A 24338-nucleotide genomic window follows, 5' to 3' on the forward strand; every position below is an offset into this window, starting at 1 on the left:
AGCGCCGGCGGCAGCGCCTCTGAGAGAACGTATTGAAGAAGCGGGAACAACCCGCACAGCAACTTGCAGCGGGAGAGGAGCGAGCTGTGTGGGAGCCGCGGCCCTGCAGCCCCCGGGCAGCGCCGGAGGGGCCGGAGCCGCTCCCGGCCCGGAGCAGAGATTCCCCCCCAGCCCGCGGCGCCCCCGGCCCGCGGAGCCCCCGGGGGAGCAGCTCCCCCCCCCGCAGCCCGGGCAGGGCCCCCCCCGGGGCAGGGGGTGCCCGCAGGGGGCTGTGACCCGCGGGCAGCGGCGCTGGGGCAGCTCCGGGCAGGGCCTGTGGCCCCGCGGGGAGGAGCCCGGGCTGGGGCCGGGCTGGGGCAGGGCCTGTGCCCCCGGGGGCGGGGGGGCTGGGGCCGGCTGGGCCGGGGGGGCTGCGCCCGCGGGGGGGACACGCTGCGGCAGGGGGGGAAGGGCTGCGGCGGGGGGAAGGGCTCCCGCTGGAGCAGGGCAGGGAGGGCTGTCTCCCGCGGGAGGGACCCCGGGCTGGGCAGGGCAGGGGGTGAGGAGCCCCCCCTGAGGGGCAGGAGCGGCAGACACGTGATAAACTGACCACAGCCCCAATCCCTGTTCCCCTGCGCTGCTGGGGTGAAGAGGTAGTGAAATCAGGAGTAAAGTTGAGCCTGCGAAGAAGGGACAGGTGGGGCAAGGTGTTTTTAAGATTTGTTTTTATTTCGCATTATCCCACTCTGATTTGATTGGTAATAATTTCCCCAAGTCGAGTCTGTTTTGCCCATGATGGTAACTGGTGAGCGACCTCCCTGTCCTTATCTCGACTTTTGGTTTATCTCGACAAGAGCCTTTTGTCATATTTTCTCTCCCCTGTTCAGTTGAGGAGTGGAGTGAGAGCGCAGCTTTGGTGGACACCTGGTATCCAGCCAAGGTTAACCCACCACAAGCATGTTTTGTCCTTAAAAGTGCTCCGTATCTCATACAAGTAAACCCTTCCCTTTCACTTACCCTTTTGGAGGCTTTATGTCTCCCCACCGAACCCGCTAGTGCAGGTGGAAGCAAACACCTTGAAGAGTGACTGCTATCCTGCTCAGGATGGAGGATGCTCCCAGTGATCCTTGGCAATCTACTGAGAAGTGGTACGTACACACGTGTGGACATAGTATGGGCTCAGAAAGCCACAGGCAAGTGGCGTTGTACTCAGACAGGCAGATAAACAGCTTTTTTGAGCTGTATACAAAGTATACTGAAAATACTCACTTTAGAAAAGGAAAATAAGAGAATTTCAAAGAAAATCACATTTTGGGAGCTCAGCAGCTGCAGTAGGAAGTTGAGTTGCTTGAGTGTTCCCACCAGAAGGGTTTACCCTTCATTACACCCCAGTTGAGTGTATGATTACGGATGATTTTCAGGGAAAAAGGCTGAGCTCCTTCAGTCTGTGTGGCTTACAGACAATATCCACCATGACTTCCACATGTATTTATATTACAGTATCCGTACCCATTTTAATTCAATCTGCAAAAAAACCTAGTCGCACCTGGTTGATACTGCTGGGCAGCGTCAACTGGTTTATGCCTGCTTGTGCTAGTCACTCTTTAAGAAGCATGCATAAGCCCAGAGTGTTATGTTAACACCTTTTTCTTGTAAATGGAGGTCGAAGAGAGCAAAAAAAGTTTCACAACACCAGCTGCAAGGTCTGCTTTTTTTCAGGCAACTTACTGTCGCCTGCCAGTAACAACTTGCCAGACTACAGACGTGGGCAGTGTAACACTGCAATGCATGACAGCAATTACACAGGGAGTCAGCTGTTGTCTTTCGTGTTCAGACCTAGGAACCAGAGCAGCGTCTCCTGATTTTGACACAGAGAGCTCACAGTAACCACAACACACACTGCAAAAAGCAGCAAAGACTGGTAGCTTTTATGTAGTCACTAAGAATGAGAGAATGATTTGTCAGTGGTGGAAGGAGAAAGGACTTAAGTGACTGCAGTTCCTATTAAGGTGCTGCAAGATAACAGCCATAATGCCATTACAGTCCCCTTCACCGCAGTGCTGGAAAGTCAGAGTTCATTTGTTCACTGTGAATTTCACACAGTGTTCTCCATTAAAAGTCATGCAAAACATCAGCAAGGTTTATGGGGTTGATAACCGGAGCACTAGTTGTACAGAGAACACCAGTTGTGAGTAGACTTGGGATGCTGAAAGGCAGAAAAGCACAAGTGTCCTTTTGCTTCCCAAAGGATCACATTCTCAGCAGCATCCAGAGCATTCTTCTCATAGCAAAAATACCAGAAAATAAGAGGGGAAAAAAACAGTTCCTGCACAAAATAAACCAAAATCTGGGTATAAATAAGATGTCACTCTTCATATTCATCAGTCCAAAATACGGTAAAGTAATTGAACTATATCAGAACAAAAAGGAATTCACATTTTGCTCTCTAGTTGACCACTAGAAGCTGACCTACAGTTAATACTGACTTGGGCAGAAGACCCAGAAGGGATCACTTCATCATGCTCCAGGTAGTAAAATGGCTTCTTACAGAGTGGAAGACTCTAAAATAAAGAATTATCAGCATAGAATTATAAGAATGATATAAACAATCACAACTTTTCATACCTATAATGCTAATTGAACCTATAATAATTCTAATTGTGTAGAAGAACTGGGAAGTCTACTTACTTTCACAGAGACGTCTTCTCAGCTTCCCCCGAATTTTATCGATGGCATTATAATCGGAGACATGAAACACGTGAGCAGACTTGGGTTCTGAAGCAATCTCATCAAGTTCCTCTTTTAAGGCTTCGCCAACACCCACAGCAAAGATCCTAATCCCAGCCTGATGAGCTGCAGTGGCTGGATCCAAGACATAATCCTGGCTTCTTCCATCAGTCAAAAGGATAGCCACTTTTTTAACAGTTGGATCACTGAGTCTCCCTCCAGCTTCTTTGGAAAAACTGTAGGTGTTGATGTACCTAAGAGCATCGCCAGTGTTCGTATTACCCCCGTAATACTTAATTTTGCGTGCAGCCTCTTTGATTTCCTCACGGGTTTTGTACTTTCCCAAGTCAAACTCTGTGGTTGGACTGTCACTATATCGCACCACACCTACACGGGTTTTGTCTGGGCCAATCTCAAAAGTTTCCACCAGATTAGACACCCACTGCCGAACTTTCTCAAAATCTTCTTTTCCGACACTGGAGGAGGCATCCAAGATGAAGACAAGGTCATAATGAACATTCTTGCAACCTGCAAGAGCAACAGAAAATACCGCTAAAGGAAGATAAAAGAAGAGTACCAGGCATAGCAAATATTCTCTAGGCATGGCTCCCTAGTGAGCAATTTGGAGGAGGTAGCAAGCCCCCTCCCTATCCCGCAGGGAAAAAACAGATTCTCAGCCTTCCTTCCTTCGTTCCTTGTGATTCACCTCATCTGTTTCAGAATATCTACAGCCCAGCAAACACTTCACTTTGAAATGCAAACCCTTTCTCTCCCTGCAGTACTAACTGCCTCTGCTCAATCCTTCACCCACACCATCTGCATGCATATGAAGCTATATTTCCGAAACTTCATTGCAGTGCTTTGCTCAGGCAATGCTCTGAAACGACCCTGGCAGATCAAGAGACCTGCCCTGACCTTGCCTATGCCAATCCTGACTGTGAGTAGTGAAGCTTTCATGTTTCCTCTTGCTTTAACATTATGATTGATTTATGCTTAGCTAGAAGCAGTTCCTTCGCCCAGTGTGATATGTTGGTGAAGCAAGTTTATAACAAGATTGTTTTGATTATGAAGCTGTCTGCCATTGACTATTGACTAGAGAACAAGTCACTGAATACTGGGATGGCTTCCTTGACAACAAAGGGCAGTTGCTTTCTGAGGGAAAAGTTCACTTATCCCCTCAACCACCCTTTTGCCTCCAGCTGTGATATTTGTAATCTGAGGCCTGTGTAATCCAAAAGGCAAATGTATTTTAATTGCAGCTTGCTTGCCCTATGAAGCTAGATGGGTCATATATTTGTCAACTGCTTGCCAAGGAAGTAGATCTCCCAGGAGATGTTTTCTAGCCATTTCTGAATTTGGCTAGAAAAAATGGCTGAATGCAAGTCAGGAGGCAGTAAATTCATAAATGTCCTGCAGATGCCAAAGATTCATCTTTAATGCCCCAAATGGACAAAAAGCATATATATACATATGTTTATTTAATTCACTATTATGGAGTATAGTTCCTAAGAAATTCTGAGTTTCAAGATTGAAAGCTGCTCTACAGAGTCTATTTGTCTATGGTTACAACGACCAACCATTGTTTCTCCAGTAGTTCCTGTCTCACAGAGCACAACTGCTTGTTTGAACAAATGGCAAAAAGCTAATTTGACCAATCATGTGGAGTGCAAAGCACATATGGTGCAATAAAGAGAGCTGGTCCATACCAGTGACTGTGCTGCTTTATTTCTCTCAGAGTAACAGGGCTTTGCTATGTCCCACTGGAGATGGTCTACCTGGCACCTGAAACTTTGGCAATTGCCTTTAAATCCTACTGCTTTACCAGGATCTGAGCTGGTATCCCACATCTACCCACACCCACATAGCAGATCTGTTCTGTTGACTCCTATTTCACTGCAGAACCCTGATTCCTCCAACTGTTCCCACCACAACCATGTTGCTAACCTCCTCTGGGCTCTGACATGGACTGACCAACCCACCTCCCTTGGTCAGAAAATCTGAGAGAATTTGTTGAGAATACATAACCTCAGGGTATGCCTACTAAGGACAGATTAGCTCTCCATACATTAAAAAGTGACATTTCCACTGCAGGGTTTCCATGTTTGCGCTTGCGTCAGACCAGTTCCAGCCAGGTCTCAGCAACTAAATGTCCATCAGTGACAGAGACCCTTTATACATGCATCTTAAGTGTATCTTGCTGTTCAGTTTCATCAGAAATCAATCCACGACTGCTCCATGGCATGAACCAAAGCACAGTAAGTGGAGACACTTGGAAGATTCACTGTGAAAACTGGAAATCTTTATTGAGGTCCTAAGAGTAAGCCCCTTCTCCAGGGTCTGGCTGCCATGGCTCTCTACCCTTTGGTGAACTCCTCAGAAAGCTGTGCTGGAAACATTCCAGAAAGATCTATCTCTTCTTCCACTGGAAGCTACTTTCAAGGTGAGGTCTCACCTTTGTCCCTTGCCTGAGTCATGGACTGACTTCCTGGCTTCACCTCAGACCTGCCTCACCTCTACGTATTTGTCCAAAAAGTAGCTGACCCTGGATGCTGTCTTAGGACCCGAGCTGGACCCTGACTTGCTGGCTCATGTTCCTGGCTTGATCTTGGACCTGTTTCATCACTATGAGCTTGTCTGGGAATTTGGATTGTCAGTTGAGCCTGGCTGCCATCCTCCAGCCTTCCCTGCTCCCTGGCTGGTGGGGGTGGGACAGGCTGTGGCTGGTGAGACCCTGTCCTGCCAGCCCAGGGAGACCCCCAGCTCCTGGCTGCTGTCCTTTGGGAAATCACCTGTCCCTGCTGCACTCCTGACCAGAGTTAAAGCACTGACGTAAATGCACCCAATGTGGATGTTAGCTAGAGACTAGGATTTTTTTCTCTGGAGCAGACGAAAGAGTATGGAGGTACCGTATAGTGTTCATCCAGTCAAGCACTTGCTTGACAGCCAGCTCGGTGAACAGAAATGTGAATTGCACTACCCAAAGGTGGGGGGATGATGCTGTTGACATATTTCCTCATTGACTTCCAGCATTTGAGCCTACAGGAAGCTCATAAAGTCTTGCCCCACACCCACATTCGACCTTATGGTTCATAAATTAATGGTGCTTTTGCACCATAAACTGGTAGGTTTGATCATCATGGGTCTGTGCACCTGCCCTAAAGGGGACAGGAATCCCAGAACAGCTCACTACACTGGAGAATGTTGGTAACTAAGCCACATGAAGAGGATTTACCTTCAAATAAAAGTAAAAGTAGTAAAAAAGAGTAAAAGTTTACCTATAAAGGTAGGCATTATAACAGTCTGGGTCAGTGTGCATGGTATTGCATGATGGCTGTGACAGGACAGCGGTTGAGTGTACACCTGTTGTGTTGCAGGTGAAGATGAAAAATGAGTATCATATGTTGCTGTGTTAACTTCTGTAGCAGAGTCCATCCCAAGTATTGCTGTTCCTTCAGTGTCTACAGGAACAACCTATGCACGTGGGATTGGGATCACATCGGGAATAACTGATCCACATGGGATCACGCTGGAAACAACTTGTTGTCATGGTTTAAACCCAGCTGGAAACTAAGCATCACACAACTGCTTGCTCACTCCCCTCTCCTCAGCGGGATCAGGGGAAGAGAATTGGAAGGGTAAAAGTTGGAAGGGTAAAAGTGAGAAAACTTCTGGGCTGAGATAAAAACAGTTTAATAATTTAAATATAATAATATCAAATACTAATTCTAATATGAAGAAGAAGAAGAAGAAGGAAGAACAGAAATCATAATGACAAGGAAAATAACAAAGAGAGATAAATAAAACCCAAGAAAGACAAGGGATGCAAATGAAAACAATTGCTCCCCACCAACAGGCCATTGCCCAACCAGTCCCCAAGCGGTGGCCCACAGCCAACTGTCCCCCTAGTTTTATTGCTGAGCATGATGTCATATGGTATGGCATATTCTTTGGGTCAGCTGGGGTCAGCTGTCCCAGCTGTGTCCCCTCCCAACTCCTTGTGCCCCCTCAGCGTATTCGCTGTTGTTGTAGCGGTGTGAGAAGCAGAAAAGGCCTTGGCTCTGTGTCAGCACTGCTCAGCAATAATAAAAACATCTCTGTGTTATCAACACTAGTTCCAGCACAAATCCAAAGCACAGCCTCATACCTGCTACTAGGAAGAAAATTAACTCTATCCCAGCCAAACCCAGCACACCTGTCCATGTAGGATCATGTTCTGTGATGGCATTTTGTGAGTGAGGGAATGCTTGTCTCTAGCAACAGAGCAAGAAAGGTCTGGCTGGAAAAGCTCTTTCAAAAGTCATCAGTGTGGAGTTGACAGTACATATATAATTTTATACTATGGCATGTAAGTTATATTACATCCGTGTGTATTGGCTAGACTGTCAAGTGTAGTTCTGCTTGATTTTTGCAGAATATAAAGGATAGAAGCAAGAAATCTCTATTTCTCCCTTCAGAAAATATTCATTATTAATCTATTCTGTCTGAAAGACTATTAATTAGGTGAGACTAACTACAGAATATAAAGATTTGAGTATAAAATCCACACAGTACGGACCTTCCTGTTGCTTATTTTAACGGCTCTCAGCAGGTGAGATAACTGCAATTTAAAAACAAACAGAACAGACAGAATGAATCCTGTCTGTGTTCAAGGGCGATGAGCCTGAAAACAGAGAGGCTTAAGGTTTTAAAAAGTAATGCCTGTTCAGGCAGTATTGCAGGAAAGAAAAAGATGGTCTTGCAGGATCATTTTCTTAGAGCCAGTGATTCTTTGCTTGCTTACAGACCTGATGGCAGTGAGATGAAATGCTGCAGAAAAGCTTTTAGTAAATATTAATCTGCATTTTTAGCACAGTAATGTCCACTGCTGGACAAAATTGATTTTTTTCCAAGAATGCTATAATAAAATTGTTTACTGGCAGAAACAGGTCATGTTAAGGGAATGTAGGAGGTAATTCATAGAAAGTGAACTTTCAGTTTTGTAGCTACAGGAATATTCTCTGGAAGCGTAATTCCAGGAGCTGTGTTCATCCACTCAGACGCTTAGTCAACTGTTTTGCAATATTGCCATTAAAAATAGTTCACAAACAAGTCATAAGACCAAAATTATTTAAAGCAATCACACAATATATAAATCACACAACATATAAATGTACCACCATAATCTTCCTATGACAAAAAAAGGTGAGATCTCACTTTGTTTTGTTACTAATAATTATCCCAAAAAACCTTATACAGATCCCGTAACAGTTAAACAGCTATTCCTTAGACTGAGAGAAGGTATAAAAAAACCTTTTCTTTCTTATAAATTACCCAAGCCTACAGAATATCACCTCTCCTAGAAAATGAGACAGAAAGCCTCCGCCTCAAAGTACCTTTGGGCTTTTATACCAAGAAACTGTGTGGATCTACAATCATTTTCTATCCCTGTGGTGTAGCATCACTCACACGCAGGTAATTCAACTCTCACTACTGCCTACCCCCCAAAAAAACAACCTGTCTTTGTCAAGAGTGCCTATGGGAACAGTCCCTCAGCTGCACCATCCTCTGATACATTCTGTGGCATTTGGAGAAGATTGCTCATCAGCACAGGGGAAAAGCCACACCAGGGACCGTGCTGGCCACTAGACAGTGTGAACCAAGAGAGGGTATGAACAGTGCCCTGACCCTGTTTAGATCACTAGGAAAGTCCCAGCCAGACAGAACATTCACCAGGTCTAATCTGACACCCACTGAAGGCCGTGGAAGAAGTGATCTTCATTCCCGTGAGGGGTAGATGAAGCATATCTGGAGTAAGCTGTGTGCTGCTTCCTTTGCTGTGGGTACCCAATCTAATCTTTCTAAGCCTGCAGCAGAACAAGAGACCCTAGGTAAATCATAACCTTGATCCCTAAACTATCTCCATCCCTAAGGTCTATTTTATGTCTTTTCAGCAGTAAACGTCTTGCTGGGTTTTTTTATTGTTTTACTCCTAGCAACGATAGCTTCTCAGGCATGTAAAAGCCCCAGCAGCTACTTAGCACGAGGCAGTAAGCTGAACAGTGCGTACCTGCTCTTTGTGCCTCAGATCTCTCCCCGCTGAACACAAATGTGAGAAGAATCAGGAGATGGGGCACGCAGCATCTTCCCATAGTGGACATATCCATATCTCCTTTCTCACGTCAGCTTGTCTTTTCTCCGTGGTCACTAGAAGCTTGTTAGAAACCCAGTCTGTGGCCTAGAAAGGAAAATAAAAAGCAAGTGTTATCTCATAGAAACACAAACATCAGTAATGATGCAAGTCATGGGAGCAAGGTTTTGGAGAGTTGTCTCTTCTGCCTGTCATTTTACTTGACTATACAGAAACCGCTCAGACAAAGAGGCAGGAGTTCACCTACTTTTCAAAAGCTATAGTCTTTCACTGGCTCTATTCAGTGTGCAGCAGTGAATGGAAACAGGAGAGAGATTACCAGATTATTATACTTTAATTGAGCCCACTGCCAACTACACAATCAATGCACTGGAGTGGAAACCATTCTTGACCTGGCCCTCCCACACATTCATCATTAGGACATACACAACGCTGAGCCGAGATACAAACCACTGTAAATCACACACAACTGGTTGCCATTTCACCCATTGCTGCTTTCAGTTCTGGAGCCTCAAAAACAACAAATGCTAAAAATACATGGCTGTTTTCATACACACGTTTGTTGCCATCGGCCCTTGTCCGTAACAGTAAACTCAACAGTTTCAAAACACTTTTTTTCAACTATTTAATTTAAAGAAGTGCAAAAACTCAGGTGGATGATCATCACTTTAAGGTCATCAGTTTGTTTACCTTGACTGAAGCCACTGAAGTCAGCCAGTGTTATAACAAGCCAGGCAAAGTGACTGGGGTGTTAAAAATTTAGTTATGTTTTCTAACACTAGATCAACCCTTTTTTTATTTTTTTATTTTATTGTTTACTTATTGCTGCAGTTTTATTATTTTTTTATTAGATCATAACATCACTGCAGTTCTACCTACTGTCTACACACACAGGAGGAAACAGTTTCTCCTCAGTAGCTCTTACTGCCTAAGGAATTGTTTTGGAAAACTTTCTCCCAGCTCCTGAATCTGTCTTTTCCTCTCTAATGCACAGGGATTTTTGCCCATTTTTTTAGGGTATTTCTGCTTCCTCTGTCTTTTAGCATGCATGTCAGCTTCTCACTGTTGATAGCTGGGTAAAAGAGGGGATTTTTTTTGAAGGAGATACTGTATGTTGTAGATCATTGCTGCAGGGTTGATTATGCATTCTAGGATATTTCTTTTCAAAGCAGTAGGGTTCTGTGGGAATCACAGACAAAAAGAATGGTGGTGTCAGCATTTGTTCAAAAACAGTCTTGATGAGTCAAATGTTGGGACTATCTCTACCATGTATCTCAGAAATAAAGTACATGTCATGCTGCTTTAGGAAATAGAAAGGGGGAAATCTTATGTACCTGCTGAGATGTAGCTGTAAATCTTTATTCCCAGGACAAAATACAGGCTCAACTATTTTTAGAAGTCCATCTCATATGCAGACAAGAAGAAAAGCAATACATCTAATAAACCCTGCACTCTGAAAATAAAATTGGGAAGTATCTGCCATCAGTGGAGCATAAATGCAAGAAAGATTGTTTTACAAAAAAATGCATGCTTATTCAAGTACGATCCCTAAATCCAAAGGGCACAAGCAGGTGCTGTAGTTTACACCTCAGCCAGATGATGTCCCTACAAGACAGTGAGGTGCTCAGGTTTGAGCGAGCTGGAAAAGGTTGCAGGGTAAACAGGGCATGAAAATATCACCATGCCCTGCAGTAGTTAGAATTTCATTTTAAATAAGTACATTACTGAAATACCGATCAGGCAGCTGCCTGCCGAGGGATCAGGACAAGCATTACTCAAAATAGCTATGGGAGCCTTCAGCCCGAGTGTTTTTTCCTCCCGTGTATTATTTAGCAAACATTGTTTTCTGGTACTGGTGATGGGAGAGCAAGTTAGTAGCGGTAGTGAGAGATGGGAAACCAGATCTGCCATGCGGCGTTCTGCACCTCTAGCGCTGGGAGCTCAAAAGGTCCTGTCTCCGTGTCTGGGCTTGCACGGCTGCAAAGTTTTATAAATATGTTATTAAAAACAGTCATTGCCAGCTGCTAACCCACATAAGGCCAGGATAAAAGGAGCAGAGCACCAGCTGGTGTCAGTCAGCAGAACGGCGGCAGGATGGACTGATGCTGGCTCGACAGGCAGCGGGCGCAGTGTGACAGGGAGCTTGGTGGCCGTGGCTCATTTGGGACGTGCAGGACTCCTGCCCCAGCAGGACTACCTACATGACCAGGTCCGAGGGGAGTATTTCTAAGGTGTCGTTCTTCTCCACTCCTTGCCAAAACACTTCAAGAGCTCATTGCTGCATTATGAATGCTGAAAGATGTCTCAGAACAGTCATTTAAGCTAAAAATAGTGGGGGGAAAACCCAAATCAAATCAGAACATCTGCTTAAAATCATAATCTGTGGTGGCTTTAATATACATTTGTGGTTCAATATTATTCTTGTATTCAGGCCAAAATACATAATTTTATCCATTTTTGTAGCACAAAGAATTGAACCAAGTCTCTTAACTTGCAACTACTTTACGTATGGATATATCAGTCAGAGAAAATTACCCCATTCACATCGACAGCACTCATATCACAGCAAGGAAGTCTTCAGAGGTATTAGAAGAAAGCTTGGAGATCAAGCATTTTTAGTGATGGGTTTTCCACACTGGTTTCTTTCCCACCTCAGTCTGTCACTGTGAGACCGAGCACAGTTTGAGATGACAGCAGCTGATCAACATTTATTTCGCCTTCCAGGAGAAAGGGTGGAAAAGGAGCCAAAAGTGGGACAGTTTAGGTTTCAGAGTGATCCAAGAATAAGAAATCCTGTTTAGTTGACCCTATTTCCAAATGTCCAACGTGGACTTTTTTGTTACTATTATTTTTAGTTCGGCCTATCATGTGGGAATAATCAAAGTAGCCTAAGTCAATGGACATCCTTTAAAAATACCTCCTTTTTTCTTTTTATCTCACAAATATCATTTTGGGATTCCCTTGTGACACACTGCGATGCATTAAGTCATATTGCAAAAAGAACTTACAAATGCTATCATGTCCGAGTTTATTACCAAACTGCGGACTCCATGTCTGAGGCCCTGTTTTTAATAGTATAATAGGAAAAAAAGAGGTGAAAAATTCTGTCTACATGCAAACATGATGTAGGAATGGCATCCAGGCTGAGAAGCATGCCGGTAAATGTTAAAATAAGCTCTTTACATGTGAAATACAGGCATAGTACTAAGCTATTCATACTGCCTCACAGCTGAACAAACAATATGCAGAAGATAGACACAAGCTCTATATAACTTTCAGCTTCAGTATAGCTTTTTAAGGGGGGGCCGGTACAGAGTTTTAGGTCAGCGAGCATCCTTGATAAGGCTTCTCTACTTTGCAACGGTAAGTAAACACTCTGGGAAATGTATGCTCGTAAAAAGCAGCATCAGAAAAAAGCTGAAGGAAAACTGGGTCTTCTCATCTTAAATGTATTTTAATATTTTTCTCACTGTTGAGCTTCCCTTGCACTCCTGCAATTTAAAGGATGCTGGCTTGTCTTCTTGAGCTTTATCCCTTGAGGCTGGGAACAGAGCTAGGGCTCTGCTTCCCAAAGAATCACATACATGTCCAGGATGGAACTGCATAGCTGGGCTATGACTATAGCATGGGCATTTTATCATGGGCTTTATTCCTGAATGAGCCAAAGTCAAAGAATATCCTGACGTCAGTTTATTTAGAAAACAACCCCCTCCATTCACTGTGCGTAAGCCAATGGTGTTTCCTATCCTGCCCTGTCTTTGTCCTGCCAAAGCCTGATCCTGAGGGAACATATAGTGAATTTGTTCTAACCTTGCTTCTCAGATAATGCTGTTGCATCCTTATAATTCAAGGGATAAGGAGGGAAAACTTGTACGAAAGAACAGAAGCAAAACTGTTTGTTTAGAAATGGCATTTTGAAAAAAAATGAAGGGAAAAAAATGGGCAGATACAAAGAATGTGGCAGAGAAGAAAACTTTATGGCCTTTCTAGGACAAGCAATTTAAGCACAAGCACTGGATATTCCCTATCTCAGGCCTCTCCAAAGACTGCTGCTCTGTCCTGGTTTAAGAGATGTCACCAATAGCAAAACTTATATGAGTTAGAGATCAAAAAAGCCAGAACACTTTCTGTGATCTCTTTCATCCTTCAGAGGAGTGATTCAGTCACAAATACTAATAAGACAAAACAAAGCTGGAGTCAATAGTAAGATGAGCATTTCAGGAGCGTGATTTAATAAAACTGCTTCTACCTCATGTGAGCAAAAGTTCAAAGACCCTACAAGGACAGTGAAAAGATCAGTGATTCGAGGCTGAATTTAAAAGCATGTCCAGTTATGGACTGTAGTCTGCTCATTAACATATCTGAGCTTTTACTTACATTTTTCTAAATTATACCACTGAACTGTACATCTTGCTGTTAAATTCAAGGGGGTGGGGGGACACACACAATAATATTATTGTGCTTAATTTCATCCATTCATCTGCTGCCACTGAACGTCACCATATGTCATATCAATGTTCTGACTATGCTGGCATTCATAAAGTGATTTTAAATGTCTTTCCTATGCCTCTCTGAAGAAGAGGTTAGCCTGGGATGAGAAAGACAGTGTCCGATTACACAACTTTTCACATACCAAAACAAATACTAAGAAGAAAAGCAAAAAAATAACTGAGAACACTAATATAGCTGACATCTTAGTAGAGTCAGCTTGTTGATCGTGCCTCTTCCAACTACTGAACCAAGCAATTTAATTATCTAAATTATTGCTGATAAGAGCAGGAAGCCAACCATATAAAAGAGGGATGGGACTTTCTTCCTCCTGATCAGTCCATGCGGCCGTATATTTTTGTTCGATGCCTTTTAAAGAAATCATCCGATGGTATTTCTGGAAGATATGCATCTTCCCAGGCCTGATCCAAAGCCAACTGTAGTTAATAAAAAGACAACCATTGATTTCAGTGGGCATTATTTCAAAAGCCATGTGAGCAATAGAGCAGAAGATTCTCTGCTAATACCAGAGTTGTTCCTAAGGTACTTTGTTCAACTACCTAGAGTCTGCTGAAATCAAGGAAAAGACTGTCAGGAGCTCCATGGTATGTTGGATGGGGATATTCATGCACCCTGCCTAGTTAACAGCTCTCCAACTTCTGCTCTAAGTGCCAGCGAGGCTGCAGGCGCTGAGACATTTCTTCTCTTCTTTTGCAATATCACGTCTTGAGAGCAACTTCTACCCCAATCCTTAAAACACCGATCAGATGCAGAGAGATGGTTAGCATGAATGCTAGCCAAAGTGATCTGTCAGCTTTATAGAAGATGAAATAGGGTGGTGGGAAAGATCCACCGGACCATTCAAACCCATCAGTTTGTTTGCCTTAGCTGAACTCTATTACTGCCCTGAAGTGCTTGGTACTGGAACCACCATGGTCCGTGAATGATTAATATTGCTGCAATTGGAAAGAAGTTTAATTGTGCAAGAAATAAAGTCCACACTGAATAATTAGGAGGGGAAAAATAATAAACAGCTGTTTCCTAAATGACAGGTATTTGTCCAGGAGACCAAACAAGACAGGAATGTAATGGGGAGAAAAAAAAAAAAAAATCGTAGAGAAGAGCGTAACCAAGAGTCTTAGAGAACCATACAGCATACTCCAAGGAAGACTGGATTAACTCAGCATGGGCATTTACTAATTTTTGTGTGCTCCACTTTGCAGCCTTAGAAATGTTCTTTTATCCTCTATGGTGTTGCACGCGCATGTGCAAAGAAACCTGCAAGAAGGTCAGAATTAGAATTCCACTACTCTTTACTCCTTAACCTCAGCTTGGATCACACATCCCTCAAATTGACCACTTGTAAACTCATCTACCACAGACGCTTTAAAACAAGCTCTTACTGGTTACCAGCCAAATCACTGCAATTCTAAAATACCCTAAGTACTAGAAGAGGACTTTGCAATGTATTTTTTCCTGCTGCAGCCACACAGCGTCTGCAGGCTAAAGACTTGATGCAATACCCCCAAGTATAACTTTTCAGTGATTTGTCCAGAGGAAGTAACTCCAGATTTAAATTGTTCTCCTGCGTGTCAAGCTTAGAAATCTTTCTATTGATTGGCTAAGAACACCCCAAACTAACCTGTGATAAAAACTTTCTATGATAAAATCTCTCAAATCCTACAGTCTGTGGTTAGGGTACTACCAAATCCACACCAACATTTCCGAATTAATTTTGTTACCACTCCTACAAATAGGCTGCACTCACATCATGAGACCAGTTGTGTGCTGTGTCTACATCCCAGCTCTCTAAGGGACAAGATATAGGTGTGCTCCATTCTGCAGTGCCCCAGTCGCTGGGCTCGTTAGAACAGATGCCACAAAGAGGTGCTCCAAACCTTTTAGGTCTGGCCTACTTTTAAACTTAACAGAATGCTAAAATGTCTCTCAGGTCATCACTGAAACAGGGTTTGCAGCATACAGATGTCCTAGAACTTGAAAGTCCACCACCTGCATGTAATACAAGGTCCACTGGTTGCTTAGAGTAATAGATACCATTATTGACTGGCCTTTATAGGAAGAGGAAGATCTCCAGATCAATGAGTAAAGTAAGCAAGACAAAGGTCGAAATGATGCCCACAGAGGAAGAAAACAGTTCAAACTGTAGAAATAGTTTGCTGTGGAGTGGGAAATTCTGAGATTTGTGGCTGTTACTACATGTTCATACTGTCCTTAGCACTGTATGTGCAGAGCGTGTTGCTTTATTACAGGGTCACGGAACACCAGTCCTTTGGTCTAAGCCCAGTAACCTGTATGGGGAAAGTCCCACAAATCCCCTTCCCTCCAAGCAGAGGCAGAGCTGTTCCAGCCCACATCAATTATTAGGAAGCCTTTAACGCTGAGCCCCTTGAGGCGGTTCAATATGAGAGTGCTCTACTCTTACAGGGTCCATTTCCTGCTTTTTATATCCTCATGGAAGTTCTTCCAGCTCTTGGAATGAAACTCAATATTTTCTTTTTTAGTACAGTAGAGGATTATGTCAGTAAAAAGACCCATATGTCATGGCTTTATATAGTCAGCTAGCAGAGCTGGAGCGAGGAATCAGGATGGGGTAACAGCCTAAATCTGTTTGGAAAATAAGCAACATACTTTCTAACAACGAGGAGCCTGGTGAATGCATTTCCCAGAACTCCGACGGGAGCAATGCAAGGAAGAATTGCTTGGGATGCTTTGCTCTATGCCTTATGCTAATGGCCTGCATAAGGATTACTGGAATCTCTATAAGCTCCAGAAATTAGCTCATACCAACTGTCTGTCATTCTCAGGGTTATTAACAGGACTATGTTAATTTGAACTGTATAACATTCACCCACCACTTCCCCAACACTTCTGCTGAACTGTCCAGCTCACAAAAAATTTCCCATATACAGTAACATCAGTGCCTCCTACTTGCACAATGTGAGTGAATTTGTCCTCCACATGTTCTAACAAGTTGATGGCCTTATAAAGTCATGAAAGTTTGTTCAGAAACAACAACTACATTTGATTAAGAGATTTAGTGTTGCAGAGCCTTTCTATGGCCTAATTTCCATGGTCTGGGCCTTTGTAATGAAACCCAGAACTCTACTGTGGACACCAAACACCACCAAAGGTTAAAGATCTATAAAGAAAGGCCATAAAAAGGAGAGATACCTGTTGTTACTTGGGGAGGTGCAGACAGCAGGGTTACATCCCCAGCCTTGCCCCTTTCTAAAACTTTCCCTCTTTACCCAGCTCTTGTAGGAGGCATTGTCCCAATTTCTCATAATTGCAGAACTCAAATCATTTAAGGCAGAGGCAATTCTGGGAAGACACAAGAGAATTCTTAAGATTAGATACCTTACCCAGTTTAGGTGTCTGCGGGGAGGTTGTATGGAGGATTTCAGACTGAAAATCTTGGAAGCAAGTCCCTCAAATCTTTATTAGCTCTAACTTCAAACACTTCTCTCTCCTATGAAAGGAGCTGGGGCTAGGAGGAGGGAGGAGGACTCATCTTCTCTGACCACAGAGGTCTGCATTGTGGATGCCTTCACCATCAACACAGACTCCTTTAAAACAACAGAAATAAGAAGCACAGCCTTGATGCAGCACCTGCTTTGAGTGAAGATAAAACTGGTTGGGCAGCATATCCTTGATGTCTCAGCCATCTCTGCCCAGCACCATGGGCACCATCAACATAGGACTAACAGAACTGGTGACAACCTTGCAGACTGAATTGTTATCTCAGGAACAGGGTATTGATCTTTATTTATAGGTCATGTATGATACTATATCTGTATCCATGAGGTCTGTTCAGGTAGATGGCCAAGGGCTGTGTGATGACATCAGGAAAGCAGTATTGCCTTGGAAACAGACAATTGAAAATGAGAGAGCCAGGATCAGATGGCAGGACATACAGTAGTTACCAGGAAAACAACAGCAAATGCAAAATTGGAAACTTTGGTGGAAGAAAAAGGTCATGGAAAAATTGTAGAAATGGAAAAGAAATGCCCACTTAGACACAATGCTAGAAGTTAGATCAAGTATCATCTGTGCCTTTCTGGACTTTAAAGATGATTTCAAGATATCGTCTCACACTAGGCTATTTCCTAAGTCACTGCAGAGCTTTGGCTGGGATTTATCTCATGTTTAGACTGTAGGTGTCTAACTAACATAGTATGTGGTTTTATACTTGAGCTCCTCAGGATGGGTCCCCTTTCCAGTTCATGGAGAAAAGGAAAAAAAAAAAAATCCATAGCCAGATTGATTTTATCTCATTCTAAGGAGGATGAGTAAAATAAATTCATTACTCACAAGAAGTGCTTATTTTCCCCAGATGCAATAACAGAAGACTAGACAAAGAGCTAAGATTTAGATATTGATATTCCAGCAGATACTGATATTTCAACAGATGTCTATCTGGTCAGTGTGACATAAAGTCAGCCAAAAGCAGCCACAACAAACAGATGACAATGGTAATACTAGGAAACTTTAGCAAGTTCAGACGAAGAAGGTGAAAAGACTTGAGTATGAAGTCTTTGCCTAATGGGGAACAGAAGAATTGCATCTAGATTTCTAAACAGATAACCCTTCCTGAATAATGAAATTGGCTTTGAAAAGGCAGTTTGGGTAGAAGGACCAAAATGGAGCTAGGAAAAGCAATGTCTTTTTTGAACTTTTACACTAGTTTACACAAAGAGAGCTTAAGAACATCCTGTGCAGGATTTAGGCCAGTTTCTGGGTGAATTATAATGGATACGGGAACTAAAATTATGGGGCATTCATGGAATCCTCAGTTGCCTAAAGGTTAAACTTCAGTCTAAGTTTTCTGTATCCATAAACAGCACGGGATGGAGTCAGCCCTGATTTCCATCTGTCCTAAGTGCCAGTGGGTAAAGCTTTGTTATCACTGACTTTGCAAGTAGGCTCAGGAACCTGGAGGGCTGAGGACAGTCCCCACCGGTAAAATAAAGGCTACAAAAAGGCACTGAGTACCTTGGCCTTTTTCTACATCTTTCTCATCACTAGATTTCCTGCCCCACTGAGCAGGAAGCAGCTACTTTGCTTTCCTTCTGATGCCAAGGAAAATGCCAAAGTACTAATACCACCAAGATGGACAGAGATGCACATGAATTTACCCCATATACAGATAAGCAAATATTTCACACACAGTTGTTCTCTGAAGAGCAACTGTTTTAATCTACTTGTTGCCAATTTAGAAAAAAAAAAAAAGAATAGGATTGTGCTTGTTTTGCTGTTTTCTCTGTGATATCAAGACTGGCAGCCTGTGCTTTTTTTTTAGATAAAATCAGGTGTTATAACTCTTTTTTCCATGGATACATGTAAGACCTAATCTAATGTATGAAAGTTTTTCATATTCATATTGTTGTATTCAGGAAACAACTCTTATTTATAGATTGTTACAGCTGAAGGGGATGATTATGTACAGTCTGACCTCCTGGTCAACATAAACCCAAAATTATTCTTAATAACAGCAGTATCTCATCTGTATCTTGTACAAAAGTTGCAGTACTTTTCCTACTCTAGAGAGCCATCACTCTTGATTTATGTGACAGAATATTCCCACACCAGAACTAGAAAGTTGTTTAAGTGTTCAGTTACCATTGCCTGATGTACTTGATCTCTAGAATGAATGCATTCATCTTCTATTTGCAGTGTCATGTTTTAATCTGAAACCTTCCCCTGGCTTCTAGGCCCAGAATGAGTTGCTAGGCTGGTGGTTAATAATTAAAGAATTTGCATTTTTTCCCTACTAAGGTAAACATGAAACCCCACAATGCTATTAGGCATTCCTTAGCCTAAAAAGAACCCCAAACATACAAAGAAGAAATGAAATAACACATTATCTCAGCTGCATTAGCAATTTTTCACTTGTATAATAATAATAAAAAAATAATCTCAAGATCAACATAGCACTTTGGCTTTTCCTAGTCTCGAGAATCCAAATACAAGGTGATGCTGAATCCTCAGACTTAAGAAAAATTATGCATTTGTGTACAACTAAACAGTAAGTACCTCAAGAAGTTCTCCACAAAACACTGCTGGTAGCCATAGCAACTGCATTCACAGTATGTTTGCTGGAAATCATTTTTTAAAGCGACTTAAAGTACATTTTTCAGCCATTATTTACATATCTAACTTTCAGGACCCTCAGTGCAACCCTGCTCTCCATTCAGCTTCCACCCTTGTGCTTCCAACTGGCATGCATGGCATGTGAGTTGCTGAGGTGACTTCCAAATGTGGGGAAAGAATTTTCTCTCCAAAATTCAGCAGGCTTAAATCTAAACTGCTGAACTGTGGCTTTCATTTCCACTGAAAAACCATGCTGGCACAAACACTTACATCGCTCAGGCAAATCGGACATCCGAGGAGGATTACACTTAAAGCAATAACTGGTATAAGTCCCAATACACTATAAAGGGGATGGGAAAAGAAAAACTCTTTAAGAACCCTGACATGTTAGATCTGAAGAAATATTTGCTGTATCAGAATTCTGGTCTTGCTACATTTATCTACTAGCAAGTGCTGCAAAGCAACAGAACTTCAACACTACTTGGGATATGAAAGCTTTGGAGAGCCGCTGTACTTAGTTCATCTTACATAAACTATGCATTTCTATGGCATAGCTTCTCTAAATGATTGGCATCATACAGTACCATAGCCATGTTTGGCATTTATCTGTTGAAAGGAATTCCATCCCATCACCACCACCACTCCTTGAAACAGCTACGTGAGACCAGATGAGAGTACTGCTGGTTTCCTGTATTCGGATCCACTGCCTGATCAGAAGACTATTGTGGGCTTAACTCTTCTCTCTGGTGCTCCCACCTGCATTAACAATAGCTTTGACTTTCAAGCCTGAGAGACAAGCACGCTAGCTCTTCACATTTGGTCTGCCCTTGGAGAAGACAGAATTTTGTTTCCCTCTGAGGTGCGTGAAACCAACATTGAAAGCATAATGCAGGTTTGCAGTCTTGACACAGAACTGTTTCTGAAGCCTGCGGAAAAATGTTTGTCAGAGCAAATTGCAAAGCATATCCGTACTCACACCCCCCGAGTCTCTTCTCACTGAAAATGGACTGTTTCTTCCTTTTCCAAACCACTACATTAGTTTGATGCATTGATTCATTTATTCACCTGTAGCAGCTTGTCTAACTTGCCCATGACTTCACTAATTATGAGGCATTCACCATGAAAACCAAACCAAAACCCACAAAAACATCCTCCATAGCATACTAGTAGATTTCTTCTAAAAGCTTTGCTTTGGGATGCTTTTTATTAAAGCTAGTCCATTACTTTTATGAAGCATTCAGTTATATCCACAGAAATGCCACAAGATAGCCACGAGACCACTGTTTTCCCTGTTTTTGTGTACTTCATAGGTGAAGTCCCTCTGAGGTTGAAAGCATTAAAAGACAAAAAACAATATTAAAAGCTATAATACAGGTTTCAGCATTAAGATTTTTGACATCCAACTTACCTTAAGCTAGAACAAAGATAGCTCTATTTCAGTGTAAGAGAAATGCTAATTCTTCTGCCACATGTTGCTGTGATGTTATCACCAATGTTATTCAATATTCCATTATATTAAAACATTATGATACCTGGAAAATATTCACAAGTTCTCATCTTGTTCCTAATAACATCCTAGAGGCAAAAAGATTTCTTCCCCACATACCAATGTACGAATGTCATCTTTATGACTGCTGCCTATAAATTACACCAGGAGGACTCAGTTTGACTGGCAACAGTTCAAGAACAGGAAAGTCAGGACAATGAAGCGACTTCAAAGGAACATGAGTTATTGGAAAGATCATGCAAGTGCAGGCTAAGTATTCAACCTTAACACATTTCAGTTTCATCAGATTCCAAATAGCAGGAATCAATTACTTTTTCATAGCAGCAAATCTCTGGTATCTCAGAGCCTGGCTCTATCCTGATGTGCAGATGCAACTCTATGTATTAGTGTAAATAAAAAAGAAAAATCAAAATCAACAGCAAAAAAAAAAACCCAAACCAAGTCCCAGTGGAATTGCAAAAGTGCAAAGTATGAATAAAGCCACACAGACCCTGATGCTGAGGCTGACCCACCTTGCTGCAGAGGACAAGGTCTTAAAATAAATATGTTACCAAAGCATTTAAATCCATTCAGCAGTTACCCTAAGATGATTCTTCCACTGAATGAGAGACTTCTCTTCAACCACAAGTTATAAATAGGAGAATTGCCTTTGCATAGTGTGAATCTCACAGCAAAGGGAACATTTCTAGAGAAAATGCAAAGATTTCATCTAGGACTGGATTATATTAGCCTGTTTCTCATCTTAGGAAAAGAATGGGGGGGGGGGGGGGGGGGGGGGAAGTATTTTTCCCAGCACGTGACTCTTAGCCACATTAAGACCTACCTTATTTCTGAGCTCTGTCCTGCGGCAGAGGAATGCCTTTCTTGCAGGCTACAGCACTGCAAGTAAACAGGCAGGGATGGGCAGGATGTGGGCAGAACTTGGGATCTACTCTACCCCTCCCAGGGACCAAAGTAGCCTCACAGCCACCACAAATGCAGAAGAGAAGGACGGTAAGGAAGGGCTATCCCTGCCGCAGTGCCTCCCGTGATTACTGCTTGGGCAATGGCTGCCCTCGCCTCCCGCCTGGCCCAGGACATCACGCAAGCACTGCTTAACACCCCGTTCACCTGCAGACGGATACACCGGTCTCTGTGCTGGTCCCAGTATTGGCATCTGTGTACTGCGGAACATACCAGTGTTTGCAGATACCCATTCAGTTCAGATTGCAGCCTGGCAATCAGGTCAGTGGTTTCTAGACTGTGATTTCAGGCATTTCCTGATGCAATTGCCTAGAAAGGATATTGCCAGAAATGTTCTAGCTCACCTGCTTTTGCTGTAGAAAGCAGCCTGAGTGCATTATTTTTTCATAACTTGTCATAGACAAATTTAAAAAATTATTTCGCTCATAATTTTAATCGAACAGATTATGATAATTATTGAAAGCATTTTAAAAGTTATACATGTTGAAAAGTTATGCACATTTTAAAAGTTATGAAGTTTAGTACGTCAAGTGTTCCTACTAAATTCATCACATCACTGGAAGCCAATGTAATTTTCTTTTATTAAATACCACACCCCGAAGTAAGTGATTCAGAAATGACTACAGTCTTTGCTAGCTCTGCTGATTTAATAACACAGCTTGCAAAAAGATCAATATTCAGACAATCCCACTGGTATCTCAGCATACCTCTTAGCAAATTAAAGCGCTCCATAATTTCTTTATTGGAATGACAGAATCTGCCCCTAAATAAAGCCAGCACGGTAGAAGCCTCAATAAATTGCAGGTCATTTTCCACTTAAGTCTGTGTAACACCAAATGCACTGTTGAAAGATTAAATCACATATAACTATTGCTAGTGACAGAACCCTTCTTATACTTCATGGATTTATTCCCAGAAAGCATTAAACCTATAGGAAGGATGGCATTAGTTTTCCTATCTCTATTTCCCATTCTGTTTAGGCATCATCTAAACCCTATCTCAAGGAATTGATTCTTACTATCTAAGAAAACATCAGTGTGAACAAGGTCAGAGGCCTTTCCCCAAACTCAGGTGGTACAATGAAGAACCCTCGAGAAAGAGAAGTCTGTGCCTTAAATATAGAATTGGATATAAAGTAATCCCTGAGCAATCCCTGAGTTCCCACCTAATCAGAAAATCTACTCATCACCAACTTTTCCCATTAAAAGTTTGGGATTTGGGATCCCATAGCGTATGGCACAGAAGCAGGCACTGAAAGAAAGATGCGTGCCACTGTTCTTATACATGTTCAACAAAGGAAGCAGCATTTCCATTAAGATACATTTTCAAATGCATCTTAAGACTTTCACTTCAGTGACATCATTGATGGAAGACTTAAGTGTTTATTCTCCTTCGTATCAGGCTAATTTATTTATTTATTTATTCATTTAATGAGATATGGGTACCCTATTTCTCCTTTCTCCTAGAAAACTATAGCAAAATCTTTTGAAAATTTGCCCCTGGTATCTAATACTTGACAACCTCTTTCTGCAAATTTTAGCTTTTAATTCCAATTCTTTTAACTTTTTCTGGTACATATCAGAGGGGTTTTATACCCCAGGGCATGAAATTCAGAGACTCTTCTGTGATTCCGTTTGACTTCTCCAAGAAGGCCACAAGCTTGTCTTTTTTGATAAACCATAAGCTAAAAAGGAGCATCTCCAGTAAAATACAAGATAGCACAACTCCTAGGGCCAAAGGACAGTCCTGCTTCGATAGGAAACAAGTGGTTTTTAAAAGGCCAAAACAAGCCCAATGATCAACCAGATGCCTGGGAAGAAAGCTGCTCTTGGCAGAAGGCAACACACTCGAAACAGCTGTAATTCCAGAAGCATGACCTGGTGATAACTGACTGTCTTTAAAACCCACAAAGACAACAGGAACCTACTGTAAAACCTACGAGACCCTCCTGGTCACCCTTCTCCTGCTCCAGAGTCTGGGTGCTGCTCCTGGCATTGTCACAGCTCCCAAGCAATGTCAGAAGAGCCGTTCAGGAGGAAAGGGGAGTTAGCCTGTGAATAAACAACATGAGCACATGGTGGGACGAGTGGGGATGGGGTGGACAAATCCATTCCCCAGCTCTTCTTTCAGCCTGCTTGTCTCCTGAAGTATAACTGTGTATATCTTCACCTCAGAACTTGTTTCAGTGATGGTGCCTGTTACAGCACCTTGGGAAATTCTGACAGGGAACAGTTCAAAGTCAGGCTCTGCCCTGAAGAAATACCCATGATTTACCCATGGTAGCTCCTCCAATTTTCTCTATCCTAAGTGAGTTTTTTTAAGTCCTAAAATAAAATGCTCCCTCATCTGATCATCAAGAATCCACCGTGGCTCAAGTCTTCCATCAGGATGCATCTCCCAGCAAGTCTCTGTTATGAGCTGAATTAGAAACAGTCC

General features: G+C 42.5%; 1 protein-coding gene across 1 annotated transcript in view; it reads right to left on the reverse strand.

Moving 5' to 3' along the window:
• The window catches only part of COL22A1 (collagen type XXII alpha 1 chain), a 237337-nt gene that overhangs the window by 202687 nt on the left and 10312 nt on the right, over positions 1-24338 (reverse strand). The window contains exons 2-3 of the mRNA XM_055800757.1: positions 8753-8920; positions 2668-3234 (exon numbers count right to left, since the gene is read on the reverse strand). Of these exons, the coding sequence (XP_055656732.1) occupies positions 2668-3234; positions 8753-8849 (664 nt within the window). The 5' untranslated portion in view covers positions 8850-8920. The remainder of the gene's footprint in view (positions 1-2667; positions 3235-8752; positions 8921-24338) is intronic.

This window comes from Falco peregrinus, chromosome 3 (genome assembly GCF_023634155.1).
Source record: "Falco peregrinus isolate bFalPer1 chromosome 3, bFalPer1.pri, whole genome shotgun sequence".
NCBI lineage: Eukaryota > Metazoa > Chordata > Aves > Falconiformes > Falconidae > Falco > Falco peregrinus.